Source organism: Pelmatolapia mariae, linkage group LG12 (genome assembly GCF_036321145.2).
Source record: "Pelmatolapia mariae isolate MD_Pm_ZW linkage group LG12, Pm_UMD_F_2, whole genome shotgun sequence".
Classification (NCBI taxonomy): Eukaryota; Metazoa; Chordata; class Actinopteri; order Cichliformes; family Cichlidae; genus Pelmatolapia; species Pelmatolapia mariae.
In genome coordinates this window covers 22,691,330-22,715,814 of record NC_086237.1, presented here as the reverse complement: position 1 = coordinate 22,715,814, position 24,485 = coordinate 22,691,330, and the positions used below count along the sequence as shown (strand labels likewise).

At 39.2% G+C, this 24,485-nt stretch overlaps 2 protein-coding genes across 2 annotated transcripts; one reads left to right on the top strand and one right to left on the bottom strand.

Annotated features, from left to right (window-relative positions):
* Nucleotides 1-421: 421 nt before the first annotated feature.
* p2rx2 (purinergic receptor P2X, ligand-gated ion channel, 2) lies at nt 422-6,114 on the bottom strand. Its single transcript, XM_063490397.1, has 12 exons — nt 5,948-6,114; nt 5,282-5,417; nt 5,129-5,200; nt 4,972-5,047; nt 4,789-4,885; nt 3,279-3,359; nt 3,055-3,208; nt 2,359-2,489; nt 2,147-2,237; nt 1,236-1,301; nt 1,055-1,132; nt 422-520 (listed from the first exon to the last, which is right to left on the bottom strand). The coding sequence occupies exons 1-12, from the start codon at nt 6,112-6,114 to the stop codon at nt 422-424; spliced, it is 1,248 nt and encodes a 415-aa protein (XP_063346467.1).
* Nucleotides 6,115-9,801: 3,687 nt separating this feature from the next.
* On the top strand, nt 9,802-24,469 carry pes (pescadillo). The gene is made up of 15 exons (XM_063490159.1): nt 9,802-9,948; nt 10,134-10,213; nt 11,408-11,561; nt 11,740-11,849; nt 12,108-12,279; nt 12,372-12,461; nt 12,775-12,891; nt 12,984-13,061; nt 16,575-16,664; nt 20,756-20,886; nt 20,978-21,103; nt 21,413-21,597; nt 22,564-22,727; nt 22,820-22,987; nt 23,228-24,469. Exons 1-15 carry the CDS (start codon nt 9,925-9,927, stop codon nt 23,300-23,302), a joined length of 1,764 nt encoding a protein of 587 aa, XP_063346229.1. The 5' UTR covers nt 9,802-9,924; the 3' UTR covers nt 23,303-24,469.
* Nucleotides 24,470-24,485: the final 16 nt, after the last annotated feature.

The window sequence follows — 24,485 nt, the reverse complement described above, 5'->3', positions numbered from 1 at the left end:
GATGTGGTAGCAGTGATAGCTGTACATGATGGATAAACATATCTGTATTTATAAACGGCATACTAAGGAGAAGTAATGACATACAAATGATGAATTAAGCACTTACTAATGTTTCCTAGTGTGGCGTTGTTATAAAGTGTTGCCAGTCTTTTTCTCATGACAGTGTACTAAAATGGTTTGCTGTTTTCAAAATAAACACATTCTCTATATGCTGTTAATATATTCTGAGGTCGTGTCAAGTTAAAGAGAACTAACTGTCTTATGCAAAGATTTCCACAGGGATCTCTTTCTTTTCCCAGTTTTTATCCCCACTAACATCAGCACAGTGTCAAAGTGAGCTGTCACTGACACGTGAGATGCAGTTGCTGTTTGCCACAGTTGGTGGTGGGGAGTCCATGCACTTGGCCAGCGAGGACTTTGGTCACAGCGGTACGCCGTCTGACAGGTCAGAATGGTTTGAGCCAAAGCTGTTGATGTAGCTGAGCTCTGTGGGTATGGTATTTTTGGGCTCCTTGATCACCTGTGAAAGGCAGAAGATGTTATTAGACAAACATATCTCACAAAATAGTCCCTAAAAATAAGAAAACAGTCACCAAAACACAGCTATACAGGTTTATGATTTGTGCCTGGAGCAAAGTAATGAAGCCAGTGAGCTTCACAACGTGTGTTAGAGTCTCATGGTTATTGTCCATAAAATGACGAATGTAGCCCTGACTTTGACCACAATTTAAGTGAAGACCCATTAGCTGACCATTATGTCTAAGCTTGATTAAATCTTCAACAATACTGTAGGAGGAGCGATTCTTGTGAATTGTGAAAAGATAGACAACAGACGCCTCCCCATGACCTCAGCTCATCAGTCCTTCAGTCTGATGAGCTAATAATTGACAGCATTCTCCACAAGACCTGGAGACAAACTAGATTTCATCTCTGGATGGACGATTTAATTCTATTTATAAAAGTCTTCTACTGGATATAGAAGCAGATTCACAAAAATTCACAAAAACAAATTAAACTGAGTTGCGCTGAATTAATAACGTGGTTTTTTGCTCACTTCATCAAACTTTCTCTCACTGTAGACTTCATTCTTGTCGATAAATGTCAGCATGATCCAGTCGCAGATTATTGTACACTACAAAGAGGGCAGATGAAGCAGAATAACAGTTACAATAATTGAACAAATGTCTGCTGCCGCTTTAATGTCTCAGGATAAAAACAAATTAGTCAATACTCACAATCCCAACAGAAGTCATAGCAGTCACTGTGCTGATGATGGTTGGAATAGGACTAAATTTACCAGCCTGCACAAAAATGACACACAGTTGTTATGGAGTTGTACAGGAAATATTAAAAAATGGAAAAACTGACATATTGAGACTTTAAAAAGACACATCTTTCTCACACACACACACATAGATAGATAGATAGATAGATAGATAGATAGATAGATAGATAGATAGATAGATAGATAGATAGATAGATTTTAATCATATTTTAATGTATTCTCCTCGACGGTGCTCTCAGCTTGGTTGTAAATAGATCCTGTCTTCTTTTTCTTTCTCAATAATGTGTGAATGGTAACACTGTACTAAGTAAAACATGCTGGAGACTTTTTTTCACTTAATAATTATTGAATTGTTTTTTTAATGTAATTTTCTTCTTTTATACTTGGCCACCCTCGTTTGTGTATCCTGTTTTTTGTATACCAAAAATTACATGGGTTCATATTATGTGTTTATAATTTAATGCATTTAATCATTAGTTATTATTAATCTCTGGCTCTCTTCCATAGTGTGTTTCTTGTCCTGGTTCCCTCCCCTCACCCTGCCCCTTCCTGAGCCTGGGTCTGCAAGAGGTTTCTTTGTTCCCACTGTCGGTAAACTAAAGCACTTGTTTATAGGGGGTCCTCTGATTGTTGCGGTGTTCCCTGTATTATTGTAGAGTCTTTAGCTTACAGCACGTTGAGATGACTGTTGTTGTGATTTGGCACAAATTGAATTGAAATATTGGGGGTGGAAATCGTAGAAAATTTTAAATGTTTGTAATACTAAAGTGTTAATCCTAATAAACAAAAAAAAAACATAACATAAAAATATATATAATGATAGATACAACAATAAGCAGGTCTAAAGTAGAATCTACTCACATGTCCATGAACTATGATATCTAGACGGATGCCATAGGCCTTGATTAGTGTCCGAGTTTCTTCCCCATCCTTACTGTAATATTTGGCAAACCTGTAGAATTACACATAAATTATTACAACAAGAAAAAAAACAGGTGAGCATAGCACAAGAGCGTTTTAAAGACTGTTTTAAAAATAAAGTATAAAAGTCAGTGTTGGATGCCGGTGCTAACCTGTAATAATAACCAGCGTCGGGCAGATCCTTTCGGAGGTCAAGGCGACGGAATGAGTATGTGGGTTTACAGTGTGACGGATCCAGATCCAAGTTACACTTCCAGTTGATGAAAACACCGATCACTCCTCCCTGAACTCAGACAGCATGACAGTAGTCATTTTTAACCCTCGTGGGTGCCATTCTTAAGACATCATGTAAACAGCAATAGCCCAGGAGAAGAATATAAAGTATTCAAACTTTATCAGTAACACAAATGAAATACGTGCCTGAGTACTTTCTGGGCAAATCCTAAAAGTAATCTTGGGAAAATTCAAACACCAAGACACCAATCAGATTAGAATTAACTAATGAGAAATTTGGATAGAGACAGCACAAACCATAATGATATTATCACACAAGAATCTGCAAAACTATAAAAAAAAAAGTTTCATATTTACTGAAGTGTTACAATAGCTGATTTGGGACAAATCACAAGAATGGTCTTTCTGTCTAAGTTTTATATGTCTATTTTATGTCTATATGAATTTTATTTATAGAGACATAAATCTATTCTAATTTCTATTGTAATTCTAAGATTTATTCTAATTTTAGATTGCTGGCTGGTGGTTGATGTTGATCCACACATTTTTAAATGAGAAACAATCTCCACAAATGAAATATTGTGAACACTATGCAGTGCAGGCATCATACTCACGGTGTTGCAGAGCTCACTAAAATTTTCCCTCGCTTGTGCTGCGATGTATCCCAAGCGGAAGATGGGACAGTAGGGGTCACTCTCCTCATCATAGTGACACTTATTCAGGTATCTCTTAATGTCTCGCTTGTTTCGGGCATCCTTAATATTTCCCCTGCCAAAGATAAGAACATCAGTATCTGCAGCTTAAATGTCCAGAAGTATTAACTTCTATGTGACCCTACCTCAGCACTTTAAATTTGGGGAAGTGGATAGAGTTCCTGATGAACACTGTGAAATTGATGGCCTCCTCTAATGGTGGTTCTCTGTTGAAGACAGCAAATATTTAACATTTCCTTAAAGTGACCTTGAAGTGGTTTTTGCATCTGGTTCAGGTTACACAATTTGTTTGACTGGTTTGGTCATCATTTGGTCAAAGTAGTGACCAAGAAACTGATAATATCCATCTTGTCTCCAAGGAAGCACAGTGGATCTGTTTTCTCACATAGAGAAGGTTCTTGGTTCTTTCAAAAACCCCAAAATATGTGAACTTTATTGTGTTTTACTCATGTAGATGTGTCTTGATGACTAGTTTTTTTTCCAAGCTGTATTTAATGATGACTTAATATTTAATGCTTTACTAATTTTACTAGTTATTACACAAGAGATATCTTTTGGGGTGGAAGCTCCAGTATTTCCCATTTTTGTAGCATAATATAAAGAATTCAAGCTTAAGACTGCCACTGCAGTAAAAGCATAACCAAACAGAAATCTACTTTTTTCTTTTTCTTTTAGTCGCTCCCTTTAGAGATCACCACAGCACACTATCTGGCTCCATCTCAACTTCCCTATCTCAAAACTGCTGTATGCTGTATGTACTCGTTTCTAATCTTGCACATCCTGGTCAATTTCAGTGAAAATCTTTTCTGCTTTGCCACCTGTCTTTTTGTCAAAATCACACATCAAGCCAAATCTCTTGTAAATTTTACTTTTCACTCTTGCTGCTATCATAGTCACAAATCACCTCTGGCACCCTCCACCCTGCCTGCACTCTCCTCTTCGCCTCTCTTGTGCACTGTGGATTTAAATGTTTGACCCCAGGTTTTTAAACTCATCTTACTTCACTACCTCTCCTCCTTGCAGCTTCACTGTAACATCTGTTTCCCTCATTTACACACACATTCTGTTTGCTTCCACTGACTTTAATACCTTTTTTCTCCAGAGCATACCTCCACCTCTTCAGGCTCTTTTCCACCTGCTGCCTACTCTGAGCGCAGATCACAATGCCGTCTGTGAACATTACAGTCCACAGAGACTCGTGCCTGACCCTCTCTGTCGGCCTGTCCACCACTGCAAACAAGAAAGGGCTCAGAGCCAATCCCTGATGTAATCCCACCTCCACTTTAAAAACATCTGTCACTCCTACCACACAACTCATCCTACATATTCTTCACCAGCCTCTCAATTCCTGAAGACTACTTAAAGAAATTACAAGAAAGCCTTGGCTGAGTGTGTTCAGTAAATATTGACTTTCAAGCTTGTTAGGACTGTACCATTTTGTTTTTGCCTTCATTTCCATGTATGTTTGCACATGTTTTAATAAATCGCTGCACCAATTCATATTTTATTTCATGTTAGTTTCCCATGTTTTGGATATTTAGGCTCAGTTTGAGTCTGTTTAGAACTTGCATGGATTTTTAGAACAATGCATATATACCTGACATGATGCTGATGATTCTGTAGCACCCATCTTACCGTACTACAGCGTATTCCTCAATCGGACACCAGCTTTGTATCTCACAGGTTTTAAAGGTGTGGTTGTAGTACTGAACACATCTGCCCGTCCTTCTGCCTGTAGGAAAGTGTTTGAAACAAAGGGTGGCAAATACAAACCAAAAAGGGCATGAAGAAAAATTAGATGAGAAGTGAAAACATTACCGTGGCCATTGAAGTCGACTTCCCCTTCAACGCAGTCAGAATCGGTGGTGCAGTTGGCATCGGCAACATTAAAATGCTAAAGTGAATAGAGACAGATGTCAGTGATGGGAGGAAAAAGGTGTCTTTGTTACTCAATAGATTTTAGATGACCTCTCACCTCAGCACAGGTGCCTTGTCTCTGATTGAACGTGAACTCTCGTCTCAGTATTGTGCTAATCACATCGCCACCCTAAACAAAAAGGGGAAAAAAAGACTTAATGTGGTTAACTCAAGCATGAGCTATGCTGCACAAGTTTAATGAAGAAATCACCTCTGAGGGTCGGGCATACTCCACAGTGTCCAGGATCTCATCTCCATGAATTGCTGAGCCTTTCATGAGAGTATAAACAGAGCTCTCTGGACGGGTTTCGCTCTCTTGGTATGCTTTCTGACTTATAAAGACATACCTTCAGGATGATAGAAGAGACAGAGGTAATATCACATTTTCTACCATGATGTCAATTTTTATTGGAGGTGTCATGTTACGCTGGATCTGCTCAGCCCTCTTTGCTGAAGCCAAGAAAAGGTGATGATGTACTTTAATTCAGGGCATTTAGTTTATTTCAAATCTGAAACACTTTACATCTGTTCTCCTTGGATAGCATTTAAATCTCTGATAATATAGAGAGGGGATGAGCCACACTCAGTTGGATTGTTGAATTTTATGCTGTTAATTGCAAATGGGATGCATTTCCTCCCCGCAAAACTGCACTACATGAGTTAAAATTTAAAGCCATAGTGTATTTATTTTATCTGCATGAATATTATTCATTAAAAAATGCTTTTAATTTTACTGTAATTAAATTTAAAAGAAAACACATTTAGACCAACAGATCTAACAGAAAAAATGTAGAAAAGACAAAATAAACCTTTGAATTTCATATATTGTCCACACACCTGGTCATTAGACATGCAAAAGTACAAACATGAAGCTTACCATATGAAATAAGTGATCACAAGAAACTGAACACTCCTGTAAATCACGCCAAGAGTTCTGTTCTTAACCACCATCACCTTGGGGGTCTCATAGTCCCAAAAACCATGAATATACTCCTTCAGGAAGTTATGTAGCCCCATGATGATTTTATGGCATGTTTCCGTCATGTCCTCAGATGTTCTTGTGAAGTCTTATGATTGAATCTGTATATTTAGCTTTAAATATCTGTCATTATGTCTTTTTCTCCGCTCCAGCCTGCATTTCTCTCAAGCATCCCTGGCACCAGTGAGTGAACGAGAGAGTAGGGGGTGGGGTCCTGATGTGGTTGAAGGCAGGCTTCATTTTCTTTTATGCCACTCTATTCTGATAAATCAGCTTTATGCCTGCATCAGCTTCTCCCTGTACAAGACTCTTTTAACTTTCATTTTCTTGTTATTAGTTTTTTATCTTTTTTTTTTTTTTTTTTTTACATAATGGCTTACTTTGCACATAAATTGTTTTTAAATTGTCGATTTTAAATTGAAATGACTGGTTTTGACCCCTGTGTGTTGGTCTGGATGTTTATGGTCAACTGTCAAACCTGCAGAAAGGTGTGATGAAAAAAGGGATGCCAAAGAAGTACAATAACCTGTCCATACCTGAGGTCTTAGAAACTGCCAAGCAAAGACTCGCAGCCTTGGGTAACTGCTTGTAAAGGTATACCAGAAAGATTGAAGCCAGGAGAATAAACCATCCAAGGTACTCTTAGTGGCAGGGAAACAATATGAGAACAACAGCCCCACCAATGCTGGAGACCTAGCAATACTGGAAGACCATGTGGGGGATGGATGCAACCTATAGCAATAATGCTCAGTGGCTAGTGGCTCTAAGAGCAGACCACAGCAACCTCCCTGGACAAGATCCAGTAACCATCACAGTAGTAGACATCCAAGAAAGGGTCTTAAGCATGAAGATTTGGACAGCACCAGGCCTTGACATGATACACAGATACTGACTAAAGAAGCTAACTGCCCTCCATGAATCTCTGGTAGCACAAATGAACCACCTGCTAATGGATGAGACATGACGAGAATGGCTAACTGAAGGCCGGACAGTCCTGATTCCAAAGGATGCCCAGAAGGGACTGGTCCTATCCAACTACTAGCCAATAACTTGCTGCAGTACATGGAAGCTTCTGTCAGGCATCATAGCAAATTGAACAGGCACATGGCTCAATACATGAGCGGGGCACAGAAAGGAATTGGCGGAAAAACCCAGTGGGGGGAAAACATTAGCTACTGGTAGAGCAGTAACGGTAAGACCAGACCGACCAACCTACGCACTGCCTGGACTGACTTCAAGAAAGCCTCTGACTCAATGACTCACACGTGGATCCTGGAATGCCTAGAACTGTACGAGTACTTTTTCTACTCAATCAGAGCATTCGGAGTGCTTTATACAGCATCCCTCATTCACCCATGCACACCCATTCATACAAGCCCTTTTTCTATGCTTAAGTGTTTTCTATCTAACATTCACACTTGGATGGATGCATTGGAGAGCAACAAGGTGTTAATATCTTGCACAAGAATATTTGGTATGCAGACTGGAGCAGCCAGGGATCAAACCACCAAGCCTCCAATTAGTAGGTACTCTAGCTTCTGAACTACAGCCAACCCTGTACATCAGGAAGATGCCAACAAATGACCATGTGCTTAGCAAATACTTCAGGCATCAGAAACATGAGAAAGAAGAAGAGCAAGAAGGGGAACCATCATGGAAGGACAGGCCCCCGTACGGTATGTACCACCGGCAGATAGAAGAAGTGTCTGTTATCAAGAAATCCAACCAATGGCTGGATAAAGCTGTACTGAAAGACAGCAGAGAGGCACAAATCATGGCAGCACAGAAACAAGTTGCAAGTACAAGATCCATAGAGGCCATGGTGTACCACACCAGCCAAGACCCCAGGTGCAAGCTGTGCAAAGATGTCCCTGAGACAATCCAACACATAACACCAGGGTGCAAGATGGTAGCAGGTAGCGCATGCATGGAATGCCATAACCAGGAAGCTGGTATATACAGAAATATCTGTGTCATTTATAGTCTGAAAGTAGTGGTGAACAAAAAGAGGAAGACGGCCATAGTGATAGATGTTGCTAGGATAGCATCATCAGAAAGAAGAAACACAAGAAGCTCAAGAAATACCATGGGCTTAGAGAAGAGCTCGAGAAGATGTGAAGGGTGAAGGCAACAGTGGTCCCAGTGGTAATCAGAGCACTCAGGACAGTGACTCCCAAACTGGGCGAGTGGCTTGAGCAGATCCCAGGAATGACATGATCTCTGTCCAGAAGAGTGAAGTTCTGGGAACGCCAAAGATACTGGACAGGACCCTTAAGCTCCTAGGCCTCTGGTAGGGGACCCAAGCTTGAAGGATAAAGACTGCCTACAGGGCGAGTGGAGAATTTAAAAAAAATTATATATATATATATATATATATATATATATATATATATATATATATATATATATATATATATATATATTTTTCAATAAAGCTATAAAGCTAGCTCGTTTGAGTTTTGGACGAAATGCATTCTGGGATATTGCGTTTCGTCATTTCGAGCTGATTGGAGACCAAAACAGCCAATCAGATTTTTTTTGCATCCAAGTCTGTGATTGGTTGGTTTTGTGGCACAAATATAACGGTGTACAGCATTGACTGTAGAAAAGTTTTCTACAGTCAATGGTGTACAGAAAGAGTTGAACGCGCATGGGCAGAAATGTTGAGAGCGCAAGCAGCACATTGCGAGCAAGCGCAAATGCAAAAACTGAGCGAGAGGGGCTGCTATTATGTGTATATGGATAATAGCAAACACTGAAATACATTTTTTGCACGCAGCAATGAATGTTGTTCACTCAAATTTAGCTTTTCTTCGCTCAAAATAAATTTCTTCTCAAAATGCAACATTTGCACCTGCAATTTTTTTTTTACGTGCGCTCAGAATAGTGGCACAAAAATAACGCCATAATTTTGAGCTTTTAAAGATGAAACAAGAACTGGGTGCACAAGTTTGAATTTATTTTGGATTTTCTCTAATCCACACAGGTTCAAAATTATACATACAGGCTTAAACATATACGCACACTCGGTTAAATCTTTTAATAAATGATGCTGACAGTTCTATGATGACCTATGAACTTATTTTTAGTGATAATGATTGGCTACAAGTGGTAGTTTCTCTTTCCAGTATAAAAAGGATTTTTTTTTTAAAGCGCTTATTCTATTGACCAATGCTCAGAGTAATGGAAAAGTCCAATACTGACCCTTATAAGTCAGGTCTGTGCTGGGAAACAAACCAAGATAACTGAACTCTATCAAGTGTGAGGCTGAGGTGTAACTTGCTAAGTGACATTGAACCAATTATAAGTGGGGCTGTATGTATTTATTTAAACCAGTATGTACAATTTTGTATAATCTACTGTTTGGGTTAGAGAAAATCCAAAAGAAAATCAAACTTCTGTACCCAGCCAGTTTTTAAAGTCATTAACGATGTGTGCTGTACAATCATTCCACTCAGGAAAAAGAACAGTTCAAAGAAATCATTAAAAGCACACCATAGATGAGTGTATGTAAACCTTTACCCCTGGCACGACATTTTATCTTTAGATGACTGCGGATTTAATAAAGAAGGTGCTTTTCATCATGTTGGCTATATGGTGTTTGTTGTGGACAACAAAATCCCAAAGATGAGTATAAGTTTTATATGTACGAATGTTTCACGTGCAAACACTGCTTCGGCTTTCCTTTGTAAACAGGCAAATAAACGGCCCACCCCTGGGTCCTACTGCTTGGGCCATCTCCTTCGCGCATGTCAAGCTACACGTGCATCTCCTGCGTGTTGTGTCGGTCGTTGTTGTGTACCCTTGCGAATTGTGTAATTTGTACACAACTACATTTGGATAAAACTCTGTGGAGTGTTAGAAACGGTCTCTAAATGGGAGGTCTTCAAAAGAAAAAGGTCGGTGTGGGTGTTCGTGTTATGTCGGGCGTTTTATTACCAAAAATCTGACTATCCAGTTAGCTAACAGCTAGCTGAAGTTTGTTTTTCTCAAACAGTAGATTCTTCTGGACGCGGATGAGCTTATGTGCCTTGTTAGCACATACCGTTTGAGTTGAATATGAGCATCTTCCTATGTTTTTCAGTTTGAGAGGGGCTCTGCCACCAACTACATCACAAGAAACAGAGCTCGAAAGAAGTTGCAGCTCAGCCTCCCAGACTTCAGGTAACGTTGCAGTTAGCAATTGTACACGTGTGTGTGTGTGTGTGTGTGTGTGTGTGTGTGTGTGTGTGTGTGTGTTTAAATCACGATTTAGTCATACCCTGCCGCCACTGTATTAGTTTCTCGTTATTGTATAGTAACGCTAACGCTTTCTGGGTGAGAAAAGGTGCGGGGGCCCATTTACCACGCAAAGTCTTTAAAACATCAACATCCTTTGTCCAGCAATTATCCACTGTCCCTCCTCTACACATGTCCAAACCATCCCAGCCTTGTTTCTGTTTCTAACTTTGTCTCTGCTCAATCTTAGCTGTCCCTTTGATGTACTCAATTCTTACATTCCAACTGTAAATTTGAAATTCTCAGCATCTACAGCTCTACCAGCTTGGCCTCCCATCCAAATTATACTTCACAGCACGTCTCACTACTATCTTGCAATACTTAGCTGTCATTCTTGCTGCTATCCTTCTGCCACAAATCACCCCTGACTCTCATTTCCATCTTTTCCACGCTCCCTGCACTCTCTTCTTCACTTCTCTTGTGCACTGTTGCTTTGGATGGTTGACCCCAGCATTAAAACTCATCCTCTTTCACTGCCTCTGCTCCTAGTTAGTGAAATGCAAAAAGTATTAATGCAGCCTCGAAAGTGAAGCAAAATTTAATTAGCACATCAGTAAAAACATTACCATCAACAAGAAAGAATGTATTGACGCCAAAGTTAGTGAGATAAAGTTATGTTAGTAGTTAGTAATGAATCTGCACCTAGTTATATTCTTTATGATCAACACTATATCCATAAATCACATCTGACATATAATGTGCATATATTAATTTAACAAAAAATTCTGAGGTGTCTTAAATTTTCAGTGAATGTGATCAGAATATTTAGCAGTGGTTGGTAATTTCAAAATAAATCCCTGGTTCTGAAAGTGTTACTCTCCATGCCAATATTGCTTTTTTGGGGTTTGTTTTTTGTAAAACCAGCAATTGTAACAATATTTAAATTTTCAAAAATGGACCGGTCAACTATTATTATTTTTTTCCCCCTAATAAGATTTTTTTTTTTTTTTTTTTATAAACACCATCACGTGCCATCACAGCAACTTACTTTTCTCCAAGTTTGTTCCAAATCTCGATTTCCAGCCTTTCTCAGAAAGGAGCCTTGTTGCAGACAAATAATTTCTCTTCTCTGATTTTCAGGCGACTTTGCATTCTCAAAGGCATATATCCTCATGAGCCAAAGCACAAGAAGAAGGTGAACAAGGGCTCTACAGCCCCAAGGACCTTCTACCTGCTCAAAGACATCAGATTTCTGCTCCATGAGCCAATTGTTGGAAAGTTCAGAGAGTACAAGGTATATTACATAAGAAACCAGTGCCTTAGTGTGCTTTACCTCTATAAAAAGGATATTTAAATCACTTTGCTTGAATCAGTTTTTCCTCATTATGTCTTTGTTTTATAGTTTGATTTAAATTTGGTTGACAATCTTTTTGGTACCTGTGTTATTTTCAACATTTATTTTTGTTTTGTAGATATTTGTGCGTAAGCTTAAGAAGGCTTATGGAAAAACAGAGTGGTCTGCAGTGGAAAGACTGAGAGAGAACAAGCCGACCTATAAATTGGATCACATCATCAAAGAAAGGTGGGGTGGTTATTCTTCACACTGAACATAAGAGGGCATAGTTGATCTCTTTTTCTTTTCTTTTTTTCTCTGCCACTATATGAATTAAATTGAAATTGTAGGGTAACAGTAGGACAGAGTCTTTAGGAGTCTGTCAGTAGTTTTTTACAGCTTTTAATATGCAAGTTATCTTGTTTTTTTTTAATTTTATTTCAAAGGTAAGATGTTTTTGTCAAAACAAAACCTCATAAATATTGCTTGTGCTTCTTTGTATGGCAGGTATCCAACCTTCATTGATGCCCTCCGTGATATCGACGATGCCCTCTGCATGTGCTTCCTCTTCTCCACTTTTGCTCGAACAGGAAAATGTCATGTGCAGACAATCCAGCTGTGCAGACGCCTCACTGTGGAGTGGATGAACTATGTGATTGCATCACGTTCTCTCCGAAAGGTGCAAGTTCACCAGCCTGTTATTGATCTGACTCTGTGAGAGTTGGTTGACCTGTGTTCTGTAATGTGCTAAACGTTTGTCTGTTTTGATAGGTTTTCCTCTCCATCAAGGGAATATATTATCAGGCTGAGGTGATGGGACAGCTCATTACATGGGTGGTGCCATATCAGTTCTCCCATGATGTAAGTGCAGTTTGGCAAATTGCAGTCAACAGGGACAGTGCTAATAATAAGCAGTCACTTTATTACTGTGGGGTTATAATGTAGGTTGCCAGGCCAACATTGTAAATAAAAATTGTCCTTAATGACTTGCCTGCTCATTAAGAATCATAAAATGTTCTATGAACAAGAAAACTGACTTTGCTTTAACTTGTGAGCAGCTTGTCTGTTTTAAAATTAGAATATACTAAAAATTATGTTGGAAGTGACTGTAATTGAACTCACACACAAATGTATCACTGAAACTTGGTCAAACTAATATTTGTTTCCCTTTCAGCACCCCGTTGATGTTGATTACAGAGTAATGGCAACATTCACAGAGTTGTACACCACTCTGCTGGGCTTTGTCAGTTTCAGGCTCTACAATTCCCTCAACTTGGTCTACCCACCAAAGGTATCGTGGACTGTAATATAAAAAGGATTTATGATAAATTGGTCATATGTAACCAGACCTGCCCTCAGTTAATATTGCCTCTCATTTTGCAGCTGGACAGTAATGCAGAGTCAGAGCCAAAGGAAGAGAGTGAGGATGACTATGCCATGAATTCAGAAAGTTACTTAGAGGTGAGTCACTTTGTTTTAAACAGTGTAAAAGACCTCTGATGTCTTTTGTTCGCGGTGCTCATTACATTGAAAGGAGGCTTGTTGGTTATCCAGAGTAACAGAATAAATTCACTTAAACCATCCAGCATAAAGCAGCGTTGGAGTTTTGTTAAAACTATATCACGAATTCAGTGGCAGAGAGAACTCGGTCACACAATTTCTCCAGGAAGGATAGCAAAAGCATTGTTGATGCTTTTTGGAAAAAACGTGTCCCAGGTGACCTCTAAATCCAGCTTTTAAAGCACAGGGTACAGTATTTTCCTGGCTTCACCAATCTGTAAAGACAATGCATTCTGTTATTCAAGCAGGAGTCGTCTTTATTTTCCCTCAGCTTTACTGAGACATAAAACTGGGATGTGTGCTAATGTGAATTTATACAGTTTAGACTTGTGCTCTGCTGAATATGATCTATATTCCTTACTAGGTTATATCCAGTGGGATTGTCATTGGGAGCTCAGGGGGAGCTCTTTATTGAATAGTTCGCTGTACTACACAGTGCTTCAGGGGGTCAACAACCCCCCACATGAACTCACCCACTCAGTCAGCCAATGAATTTACACTGTAGCATTAACAGGAACAGTTAAGAGTCACGTAACAATAACGGATGTAAATAATAGGGCTGGGCCATATCATACCGTTCACGGTAATACCGGTACAATGTTGGGCAACGATAAGAAAATGAAATATCGCGATATAATATGGGTAAAACGCGCATGCGCAGTGCCTTTGTTTTCATACGCACATGGCGGAAAAAGCATGGCGGAGAATGAGATGGGCAAAAGCGGATCGTTGAATGAAACGGATGAACCAGAATTGGTTTGTAAAAATGCTGCAACTTCAGTGGTATGGAACTGGTTTAGAATTCTTCCGTCAGATACACAACAAAGCACTATTTTTGGTAGAGCATGCTAGCGGGCCGTCGTTATTACCATGTTTTTTGGAAAATACGGAACACTTAAAACCAATCCTTTGATTTTTCTGAAAATCGACGATTTTATGTGGTACACAGCGCTCAAAAATCTGTCAAATGTTTTAGTACGACTTTGCTAAGCTACGAAGCCGCACCGCTTGATGGATTGTCGGAGCATTACGGCTATCGTAGGCAGGAGCCTCGCGGAGTGATGCGTACTGTGCTTCAACATAATATTATTGTATTGTGTGTGTATAACCTCTTTTTAAGTTTTGTGGATATTATACATGGTTATGCCGAGGATATGTTGGCCAATTTCCACTGTCAGCAAGGAATTTGCATTTGCACTGTTAAATTTTTATATAACTTTAATGCACATAAAAAACAGCTGCTTGTTTAAGTGAAAATACATTGATGTTTTTTTTGCACTAATAAAGTTGTGGAGTTGTAAAGTATTTTGTCTAGTGTCAGTTATATCGTCAGTTATATCGTTATCGCAAATTTTCAAATGTATATCGTGATAAATATTTTTGGTCATATCGCCCTGCTCTAGTAAATAACACAAGTTTCCTCGCTTAAACGGCAACACATGTTCACTAGGCATGATGGGAGATAACTAGTCACTCGCAACACGCCACGATACCATGTTCTGATTGAGGGATTTCTGAAAAATTAAAACGTACAGGTCTGCTATCACTTCTGACATAAATGAAGACAGAAAACTAAACAGCAGTGGCGTTTGTAGGGTTGCTGAAGTTGGGCTAGCTGGTATATAATGATGTACTATGTGGTGGCCAGCTACACAGCTATGGTTAGCATAATATAAACACAGTGAAGCTGGAGGATGAATGCTAACTTTTTCCCACTCAATACAAGCTAACGTGACGGTTCCCGAAGGTTAGGGACAAATGTAATCGCATGGCAGGATGCTGTAAATGGACCAGACTTCAGTCAGGAGAACAACTGAGATAATCCACCCACAATGTGAGGTTAGTCATTAATATATTGCTGCATGGGCTGGGCTGTAGTTACATGGTAAGGTTATAAAAACTGGGCTTTAAAATGAATAGTGGTAATAAAAACCGAGAGAGGCTGACAGTGATCACTGACTTTTTTAGGGGCTTGTTCAGATTAAATAGAATAAAATACAAAGCATTAAAACATGTTAAAAACCCAACAGCCTTAATAAGCGCAGAGTAGTTTGGACCCGGAAGGAGGGTTCATGCGGCATCACTTAAAGATTGGATATTCCACCTGCTGTGGATGTTTTAATGCAGTACAGTTATTATTATCACTTGTCACATCCTATTTCTGACAGTTAAAATAAATAACATTCATATAAGAAATAAAATTGTCTCGTGTAAACTGTATATGGTGTTAAATAGGCCTGCACTACTGTACTTTAATGTCGGTCATAGGGGTGGTACTTCAAGAGCCATATATTTTATGAGGTGGTACTCGTTGTGAAAAGTTTGAGAACCACTGCGTTACGCCCGGGTTGGACCTCCTTTTTGCTTCAGACTTGCCTGAATTTTTTGTGCCATAGATTCAACAAGGTGGTGGAAACATTCCTCAGAGATTTTAGTCCATATTGACATGATAGCACAGTTGCTGCAGATTTGTCTGCTGCTCATCCCTGGTGCAAATCTCCCGATCCACCATATCCCAGTGGAGCTCTATTAGATTGAGATCTGCTGACTTTGGAGGCTATTTGAATGCAGTGAACTCAACGTCATGCTCAGGTTGGGAACAGTTTTAGATAATTTGAGCTTTGTTACATGGTGTGTTATCCTGGTGGAAACAACCATCAGAAGATTGTTACACTGGTCATAAAGGGATGGGCATGGTCAGCAGCAATACTCGGGTAGGTTGTGGGGTTTAAATGATGACCAGTTAAGGGGCCCACTTTATTTTGCCACTGAGCTATTGATACAAAGAAGCATGGAGCCATGCTTTCATGTTGCTTACACAAAATTTTCACCCTACCTTCTGAATATCACAGCAGAAATTGACTCATCAGACCAACCTGTGTGACTTGTAGCCCCAGTTTTGTGTTCTTAGCTGAGAGGTTTGTCGTGTTGTCGTCTGCTGGTGTAGCCCATTTACTTCAGGGTTTAATGTGTTGTGTGTTTTAGTGATGCTCTTCTGCCATGGTTGTAATAAGTGGTTATTCAAGTTTCTGTTACCTTGCCATCACCAGCCTGGCCAGAAAGAAAGGTTGCTGCCATGTGATTGGCTGATTAGGTATTTGCCTAAATAAGCAGTTGAACAGGTGTCTGTAATAAAGTGACTCGTGAGTGTATTTATTTAACTTATAAATACAGTACACTTAACATGAGGTCTTGCCCTGTATCATTTCAGACACTTTAATTAGAGCTCAACATGTAGTGTACCTAAAAGCATTCAGTATGCTAATAGAGAAATTGTGTAAACTCATATTTTTAAAGAAACAAGCCTCATATGCTTAAATTAAACTGGTGACCAAACTAACTAAATCTATTAAGTACGCACACATTGAGTTGTAAATGCTAACACTTGTTGTTACCTTGTTTTTGATTTTACAGAAACTGTCAGCTCTGAGTGCCAGTCTGGCACGTGTGGTTTCTTCTGCAGAGGAGGAGGAGGCTCAACTGGACCAGTTTCCCATTGAAGGGGTAAGAAAGCTAACTCACAAAACATGACACATCACATGTATCTTTTGATTTACTCAGGCAAGGCATAATTATTTGTTATTGAGAAATATAATCAAAACGCACAGATCACCACCTCATGCATAATGCATCTTATATATGAAACCCCACCCCCACCCCCCTGCCGTTGGATCAATAAAGTCTTATCTTTTCTTAGAAAAAACTTTCATTCTTTCTTATTGCTCTAATTGGTCTCTAAGGGTAAACATTAAAGGTTACATCATTTGATCTTTTGAAGGTGTGATACAAGGGATTTACAGCTTTGTTTGGTTGCTAGTGACGATATGTTTCTCACCCCGGGAAGCTTGTTGTCACTGACTGGTTAACAGTAGTTTTTGTCAATTCACTCTGCTTTTTTATAATTATAGGAAATAAATGTAGTTCAAACTCTGCTTTAATTTATTTATTTAAATTTTCTTTGGGGGTGGGTTTGGGGTTGTTTTGTGTGTGCGTGTTTTGTTTTTTTTGCTGAAAAGGACAGTTCTGCTTTTTTGCTTTTTTTGTTTGTTGGGTTCCTTAATTTTTGTTAAAAAGTTTAACTCTTAGTAATACGTTCTCAGTTTAATAAAAAAGTATTTTCATCCACTGAAACAATCAGTTGTGTAACAATTTTTCAATTACAGAGGGGGGAAAAACTTTTTTGCTCAAGCATGGGCACTTAATCATGAGAATTTAATGAATAAAAAATATAAAAATACAATCTGTTATTCTAAAGTTTTCAAGTCAGCTCACCTGAATGATCTTTCAACGTTACAGCTTTCAGACTAAAGTGCTTTATTAACCCTTTAAGACCTACCATAGAGCCATGTTCTCCAGAGCTTAGCTTTATATTTTTACATGCTGTAGAGCCATTTTTGGGATCATTTCAAGTTGTTATACATCAGTACAACCATTATAGCCCAAATGTTTATAATATATATGCATTAAGTCCATAGTAACTACATAAATTCCAAAAAAGTGCAATAAACTACAAAAAAATTTAAAATCGTTTTTGTTTCGTTTTTTACATATATTTCTAGTTAGAGAAATTTAAGAAGTTTATCCCTCAAAACTGTAAGTACAAAAAAGTTGCACAAAATAGTTTCCCACCACAGGAAATTTATTCTGAGTGTCTTCATAGTTTTTTTGAGATACACCAATTTTTATATACTGCTGGAAAAACGAAAATAAATATTATAATGCAAATTTACCAAAAGAAACAGCATGTGCATCAAAATAAACTATTTCCAGCAGTGCAATTTGAGTTCTAAGCATCCCAGAAACTATACAGAAAAGCATAAAGTCAAACACGACTTTTAAAAACACCATTATAGGCTTATAAGGCCCTGAAGGTAAAAAAATAAATTTTCGGCAAAAATGACGTCACTTCCGGTTTCGGGCAGGTAATGGCGGACATGCGATAGTTCGCGCTGATGTCTATTCCAATTTAGGAAGTGTTACGAACAGCTGATCGGATCGGCAAAGCATGTTTCTGGAATATTATGTTGTTGTTGCTGCAAGGGCTTTTTATGCAATTTTTGCAAAGCTATATGTGGAAGGAAACCATGACCTAGGACAAGCTGAATGCATAAGATGTAAGTACAACTCCTCCGGTTTCATATGCAAAAAAAATTATTGCACTAGCTTACCTGGTTCCAGTTCTACAGGAATTTAAAAATAGCTACGCAAAATGGAGCGTGCCCGCTCCGACCGGTCTTAAAGGGTTAAGGCATTAACAGATCAACTGTGGAAACTGTGGCTGATCTCATAGATATCTGTGTCTTCTTTTCAAACTTTTTACATGCCTGATGAGCACTTTTTTTTTTTTTTTTGTTGGACTTTTTCTCTTCTTTGTGGCTGTACAGTTAGGTTGAAAAATGTTAGTGTTTCTGAGACATTAGCTTTACTACAAAGCAAGGTAACTTCTTTTTTAAGGAACGTCAGGACTTAATTGTTACTTAGACATGAGGTGTAACTTCCTGGTGTATTAATTTTACCTGAGCTTTGGAATCTTATCCGGTCTATTCCTGTGTGTTCTGAGAACGTAACAGATAAGATCTGCACATTATTAAAGCAGCCTACTAACCTGTCACTTTTCCTGGAAAGTAACACCCCTGGTCCTTTGGGGCTGGGTGTTTTTTAGAGACAATCTAAACCCTCTGGTTTTTCCCTGATGAGTCTCGATCACAGACATATAATCTCAGAGGAAGGAACTGTAATCCCTCGATGAGTTGTTTTCTGCTGGCTGCATGCAATTTCAAAGTTGTTTGTTGGTTCATTTATGATACTGTAGCTGTAGTCTATAGTTAGAAAGTTGGTGCATAAGCAGTGATGGTATTACTCTCTAGTTGGAGTCAGTGAGGCTGTGGTAATCCTTGAGGACACCCCTTTCAAGCCAATGACACGAATCTAACTTGGAACAGATGGTAATTGCTGTTATGTGGATAGTGTTCAGGCTGACCAGAATAAAGGAACCTGTACTTCCTATTGATGAAGTACAGGTTGTACTGTTGTTCACAAAGATCAGCTCCATCTACAAGATGCTCTAGTTCCTTTGCTCCCAGAGTGGAGCATCTCACCGGGGCTTGCCCACTGGCTAGGTTAATCTTTGAAGGTGTTTCAGGGTCCCATACACTTTATTCCTGGGTTGTCAGGCGTAAGGTCACAATCCGTCTACCCATCTATCCTCCGAGATATAGGTGTAGTATGTTCAAGGTCTTAAGTGGGGGAAAAAGCCAATTCAATCCTCCTAACTTGGAATTAGTGAGCAAACTGGCTGCAAACTTCCATGGTTGCATTTCAGAGCTGTGGGGTCCAAGGGGGGTGGATGCAACATAAACTGCATTCCTTTAAAATCAGCCTCTGCCATCCATGATTCTAAGTAGACCCAAGGGCAAGCTGTCGTAGCTTACTGCTTATCAGTGGCATCTGATTGGTGATATTAGGATAGTGCATAACACACATAACACAGTGCATCTCACCACTAGGACTTTGTCTGTTAGTTGTGGACCATTGAACTCCATTTGTTACTGGCACATGGCAAGCCAGGTCATCCACTCCATGTGCATGCAATTAGTGCTGCCACTTATATGAATAGGCAGTGGTGCTGTGTGCCACATCTTGAGGCAAGCAAAGCCATGTCTAGGCTCTGAAGGAGCTGGTTATGGAGATGTTAATGTTTTTGTTGTCTTAAGATAGCCAGTCAGCAAAGGCATAGCATAGCAGTAGCTTGGTAATACTGCAAGCAACAAACACCACAAGCTAAGCTGGTGGAAAAAGATGCAAGAAAATCAGAATACTTTAATAATCCCCAAGGAAATTATGTGATGAAGCCTGCACTATACTCGGTTACATTTTGTATTCTTTGAGTATTATACATAGGATAGAGTAGCCAAGCCAACTTTATTTATAAAGTACTTTAAAGCTGGTTATCCAACATCTGAGTAATCGTTTATGTTAGACTTCAAAGCATGCATAGTCAGTGTGATATAAATTGTCACAACACAACAGTTTCTGCTTTTACCCTTGATTATTTAATTAAATGTCACACGTTTTTATTGGTTTTAAATTGCTTTTCATATGTTAAATTTCAGTCTCCAGACAGGTCTGGGATTGGTCATCAGATGCCACCAACAACTGTTTTATGTATAAGTGCATCAGCTCCAGCTGAGATAACAAAGAGTCTACTAATCACCATTGCTGACCAATTTAACACCGGTTCAGACAGTTTGTTGAACCTGACTGTGATTCTTTAGTTAAATCTGAGTAGCTTAAATTCAGAGATGGGTAAATGTATTAATTGTCGAGTTGTGAGTTGTACTTTTTACATAGCTTTTTTACATTTGCTTTTTGGAATTCTTTTAGGGTTGTTATCCCAATAAATCTAGCTGCACAATTCCTCTGTCATGGATCAGACACCATAATACATCAACAAGTTGGAAGTTGTTTAAAAAAAAAAGTCATCTTTTAGTTATTGGCTTGTTTTTAAAGCAATGACTTTAAACTTTTCTGATTTAATTGTAAATAGAAATTCCCTGAAGAATAATTAATGTTTTCCCTTTATTTCTTTGCTACAGGAGGACATGGAGAAGATGGAGGCTAGGGAAAAGGAACTGAAACAGCAAGAAGCTCAGAAGAAGCTTTTTGAGGGACTCAAGTTTTACCTCAACAGAGAAGTTCCCAGAGAGTCTCTGGCATTCGTCATCAGGTGAGCGAGAGATGCTACAGTGAAGCAAAGAAACGTCCACGGAAGCCTGAAGCTGACTTTTTCACTTTTGTGCATTTCTGTTGCCTTTCAGGTGTTTTGGAGGTCAGGTATCCTGGGACAAGTCTGTGTGCATTGGTAGCACATACGATGTGACAGATGAGACCATCACCCATCAAATTATTGACAGGCCCAGTGTTGGCAAACAGTATATCAACAGGTAGAGAAATGCTGTGCTTTTCGTCATGTATGGGAAGGCTTTTTTTTCCTTATAGAGGTATTTGATTTTGTCATAGAATTCTTAATCCTAGAGACAGGAAGTGTGTCATTCATGTACATTACCCACTTTTACAATGACTCCTTTCACTGGAATATTTCCCATCCCATCCCCCCACCCCCTGATCCTGCAGCAGAAAAAATCCTCACCAAAGAGCAAGATTGTATTCTCATTATTACATAGTAGACGCATGAAAATATGCACTTATTTGCCATCATAACAGATGATTTTCAAAACCTTTGCTTGTTTTAGATACTACATCCAACCCCAGTGGATATACGACTGTGTCAATGCCAAAATGCTCTTGCCTGTGGAGGATTATTTCCTTGGGGTGACTCTACCCCCTCACCTGTCTCCGTTTGTGGAGGAGAAGGAAGGTGACTATGTGCCTCCAGAGAAACTGAAGATAATGGCCTTACAGCGAGGAGAAAAACCAGGTGTGGTTCAGTTATATCTCAGTGTGTATGCAGGTCATGCCCACAATTCACTGACTTTTTTCCTCAGATCAGAGTCCTAGTTTTAAAAACAACAAACAAAAAATACTTTCAGATCTGAATGAACAACAGATGCATAGGAGGGAAAATCATAAGATAACCATAACCTCTAACCATGGTCTCTTGTCATTATTTTGTTACATCATAAAATTATGAGTATTGTACATAATCGAGTAGTTAAGCCAACTTTATTTATAAAGAACAACCACTGAGCAAAGTGTTGGACGTAGGAAGAAAAACACACTTGAATAAAAAATTTTTTAAAGAGGCCTGTTTAATGTGAAATGGCAGCAAATTCCACAATTTGGGAGCTACTACACCAAAAGTCCTGTTCCCTGTGAGCCTCCACTGTGTCCTCGGCATATACAAGGAGTTGGTCAGCTGATCTGAGCGACTAGGAAAGGGGAGTGCAAGTGCAGCAGCTCAGAAAGGTCGTTTGGAGCGAGGCCATGTAACAGCCTGAAAACAGATGAAAGAATTTTTAAAATGTCATGTGGAGAGTTAAATAGACATTCACGGCCTCTCTTAATCTGAATGGATGTAATTGATATTTGTGATTGATTTAAAAAGTTTAATAATTTGCTTTTTTGGGTTGTTTTGGAGACTTTAACACAAAACTGTTCTGATAGTCTGATTATGTGATTAATTACTGCCAGCATTCCTTAATTGGATGATTAAATTTTTCCTGGTGGCTGGATCGAAATGTTGTGATTTACTAAAAGAACTGTAAGCGAGACAGCATGTGGAGGTTATAGTTTATCTGATCAGAGTCCTAAAAAGCCACTTTGGCATCATACAGTAATGAAAATAAAAGATGAATATTCACAGCGTGAATATTTAATATAGGCACACAGGATTCAAATGTCAGCAGCACTAATTTTAAATGATTCCTTTTTCTTCCTTTTGTAGGCAATAAACAAGAGGAGGAGGAAGAAGAGGAGGAGGAGGAAGGAGAACAAGAAGAGGAAGAAGAACAGGAAGAGGATGACAATGGTGATGAAGAGGATGATGAAGAGGAAGTAGCAGAAGAGAAAAACCTTAAGAAAATGGAAGAACAAAGATCCCAGGGCAAGGTGATATGTCAAATCCTGTTTTCTTTGTCATTGTGATTTTATTTTTTAGTAATCTTTTGGAATCTTTATTGACTCGTCTCGTTCCCTTTTAGTCTCTACATGTCAAAGTGACACCTGGAAAGCTGAAGGTAGAAAGTAAAGCACGCTTGGAGCAGGAGGAGAAAGCAGAGGAGAAGCGTCTGGCCATCATGATGATGAAGAAAAAGGAAAAGTACCTCTATGACAAAATCATGTTTGGAAAGAAAAGAAAAGTCCGTGAGGTGCGTACATTGCCGCTTTGCTAAGAATATTTGTTCAACCTAAAAGCTTTAACATTGAATATTTTAGTGTTGATACTGAGCATTTTATCTCAGGCCACAGTGTTTACCAGTATTATGTAGCCGCTGTGGAGAGAACGGTGCAGCCCAGCGCTGACCCCCGCCGAGTTCACTGAGCTTAAAAATGGTTGCGTAACTGGTGTTGAGTATCTTCCATTAACTGGGCTCCTTCTCTTTTTACAGGCTAACAAGCTTGCTGCCAAGAGGAAGGCTCACGATGATGCGGAAAAAGCAAAAAAGAAAAAGGCCCGAAAATAACTGGTGCCTTCTTCAGACTGACTTTGTTTTTAACTTAGTTGCAATGCACTAACTTAGGCTTACTGCATTGCAGGTTTACATACCATAAAACCTGAAAGTGTAGTAGAGAGCTCTACGTGCTACATGCACTCTAATGACCTCTGCAAAACTTCAAACAGCGCAGGGTGTCACAAATGCTAGTTGTGTAATTATTATTGTAAAAGTAACTGTTTGTTTGATCTGTGCTCCACTTTTCTGTATTGTACAATACAACTTCCTCTTTATTTTAAAATCTGTAACCGAAACATTTTACAGTTAAACGGACTGAATTAAACCTGTTACTTGTGATATTGCATCTCTAAGAAGAAATGATTCTCTTAGTCTTGGCGCCATATTGAAACTTGATTATTTATGCTTGAGGCTGTAGCTTTAGGGCAGCTGTCTCTTTTCAAAGCTGTGCATGGATCAGACAAGATGGCAAAAGGTCGGAATATAATCTGGAACACAAGGCTTAAGATTTCACATCTGCAGAGGCTCAGGTCACGCTGCTGCTGTCGGTTGAACCTCTTTGCTGATTGGTTAACACTTAAGTAGTGGGTGGTAATGACGAAGAACCACAAGACCAAAGCACCATCTCAGAGGGCAAAGGCTACACCCATCATACCCCTCCGCTCCTTGGTTTCCTCACACAGTTTGACACTCGCTGCAGCCTCTCATCCCTCGCCTAGGACCCAAATCTACATTCCTCACAAGCCCACCCAGTTCAAGTCTCAGCCTGGCACTCTGTTTGCCTACAGGCAGAACCACTCCCCGCTGAACAAAAACGGTGTTGTGCCTGAGCTTGATGAATGTGGGTTGACCAGCACAGATCAAGTCTGCCTTCCAAGAACCGAGAAATCAGTTTAGAGGAAGATGGAGCTCATGTGTAGTGTTATTTTTTTTTTTTTAAATGGGGCCGGTATCAACGTATTGCAACATCTGTACACAAAGCCAGATAGACTTGTCGTTCCAGTAATGTTCACTTTCTGCTAAAATGGTTGCCTGGGATGGCAGTTTCACATCAGAAGGTACCGTGTGGTATAACTTGTATGTAGAGTTAAAATATTGATAGCCTTTAGTTAATGAATTGCAGATAAAGTTAAGGGAGATTTAAAAGATCAATCCTTTGTAAATACAAGCTGGAAAAACTTGTGTGCAGGTTTGT

What these genes read in the sequence shown, in the direction of transcription:
- p2rx2 (XM_063490397.1), bottom strand. Translation starts at nt 6,114, where the DNA reads ATGACGGAAACATGCCATAAAATCATCATGGGGCTACATAACTTCCTG. An exon ending in AGTATGCCCGACCCTCAGAG is followed by an intron (nt 5,201 to 5,281) that starts GTGATTTCTTCA and finishes CTTTTTGTTTAG; the next exon opens with GGTGGCGATGTGATTAGCAC. An exon ending in GACAAGGCACCTGTGCTGAG is followed by an intron (nt 5,048 to 5,128) that starts GTGAGAGGTCAT and finishes TATTCACTTTAG; the next exon opens with CATTTTAATGTTGCCGATGC.
- pes (XM_063490159.1), top strand. Translation starts at nt 9,925, where the DNA reads ATGGGAGGTCTTCAAAAGAAAAAG. An exon ending in GATCACATCATCAAAGAAAG is followed by an intron (nt 11,850 to 12,107) that starts GTGGGGTGGTTA and finishes TTTGTATGGCAG; the next exon opens with GTATCCAACCTTCATTGATG. An exon ending in CATATCAGTTCTCCCATGAT is followed by an intron (nt 12,462 to 12,774) that starts GTAAGTGCAGTT and finishes TTTCCCTTTCAG; the next exon opens with CACCCCGTTGATGTTGATTA.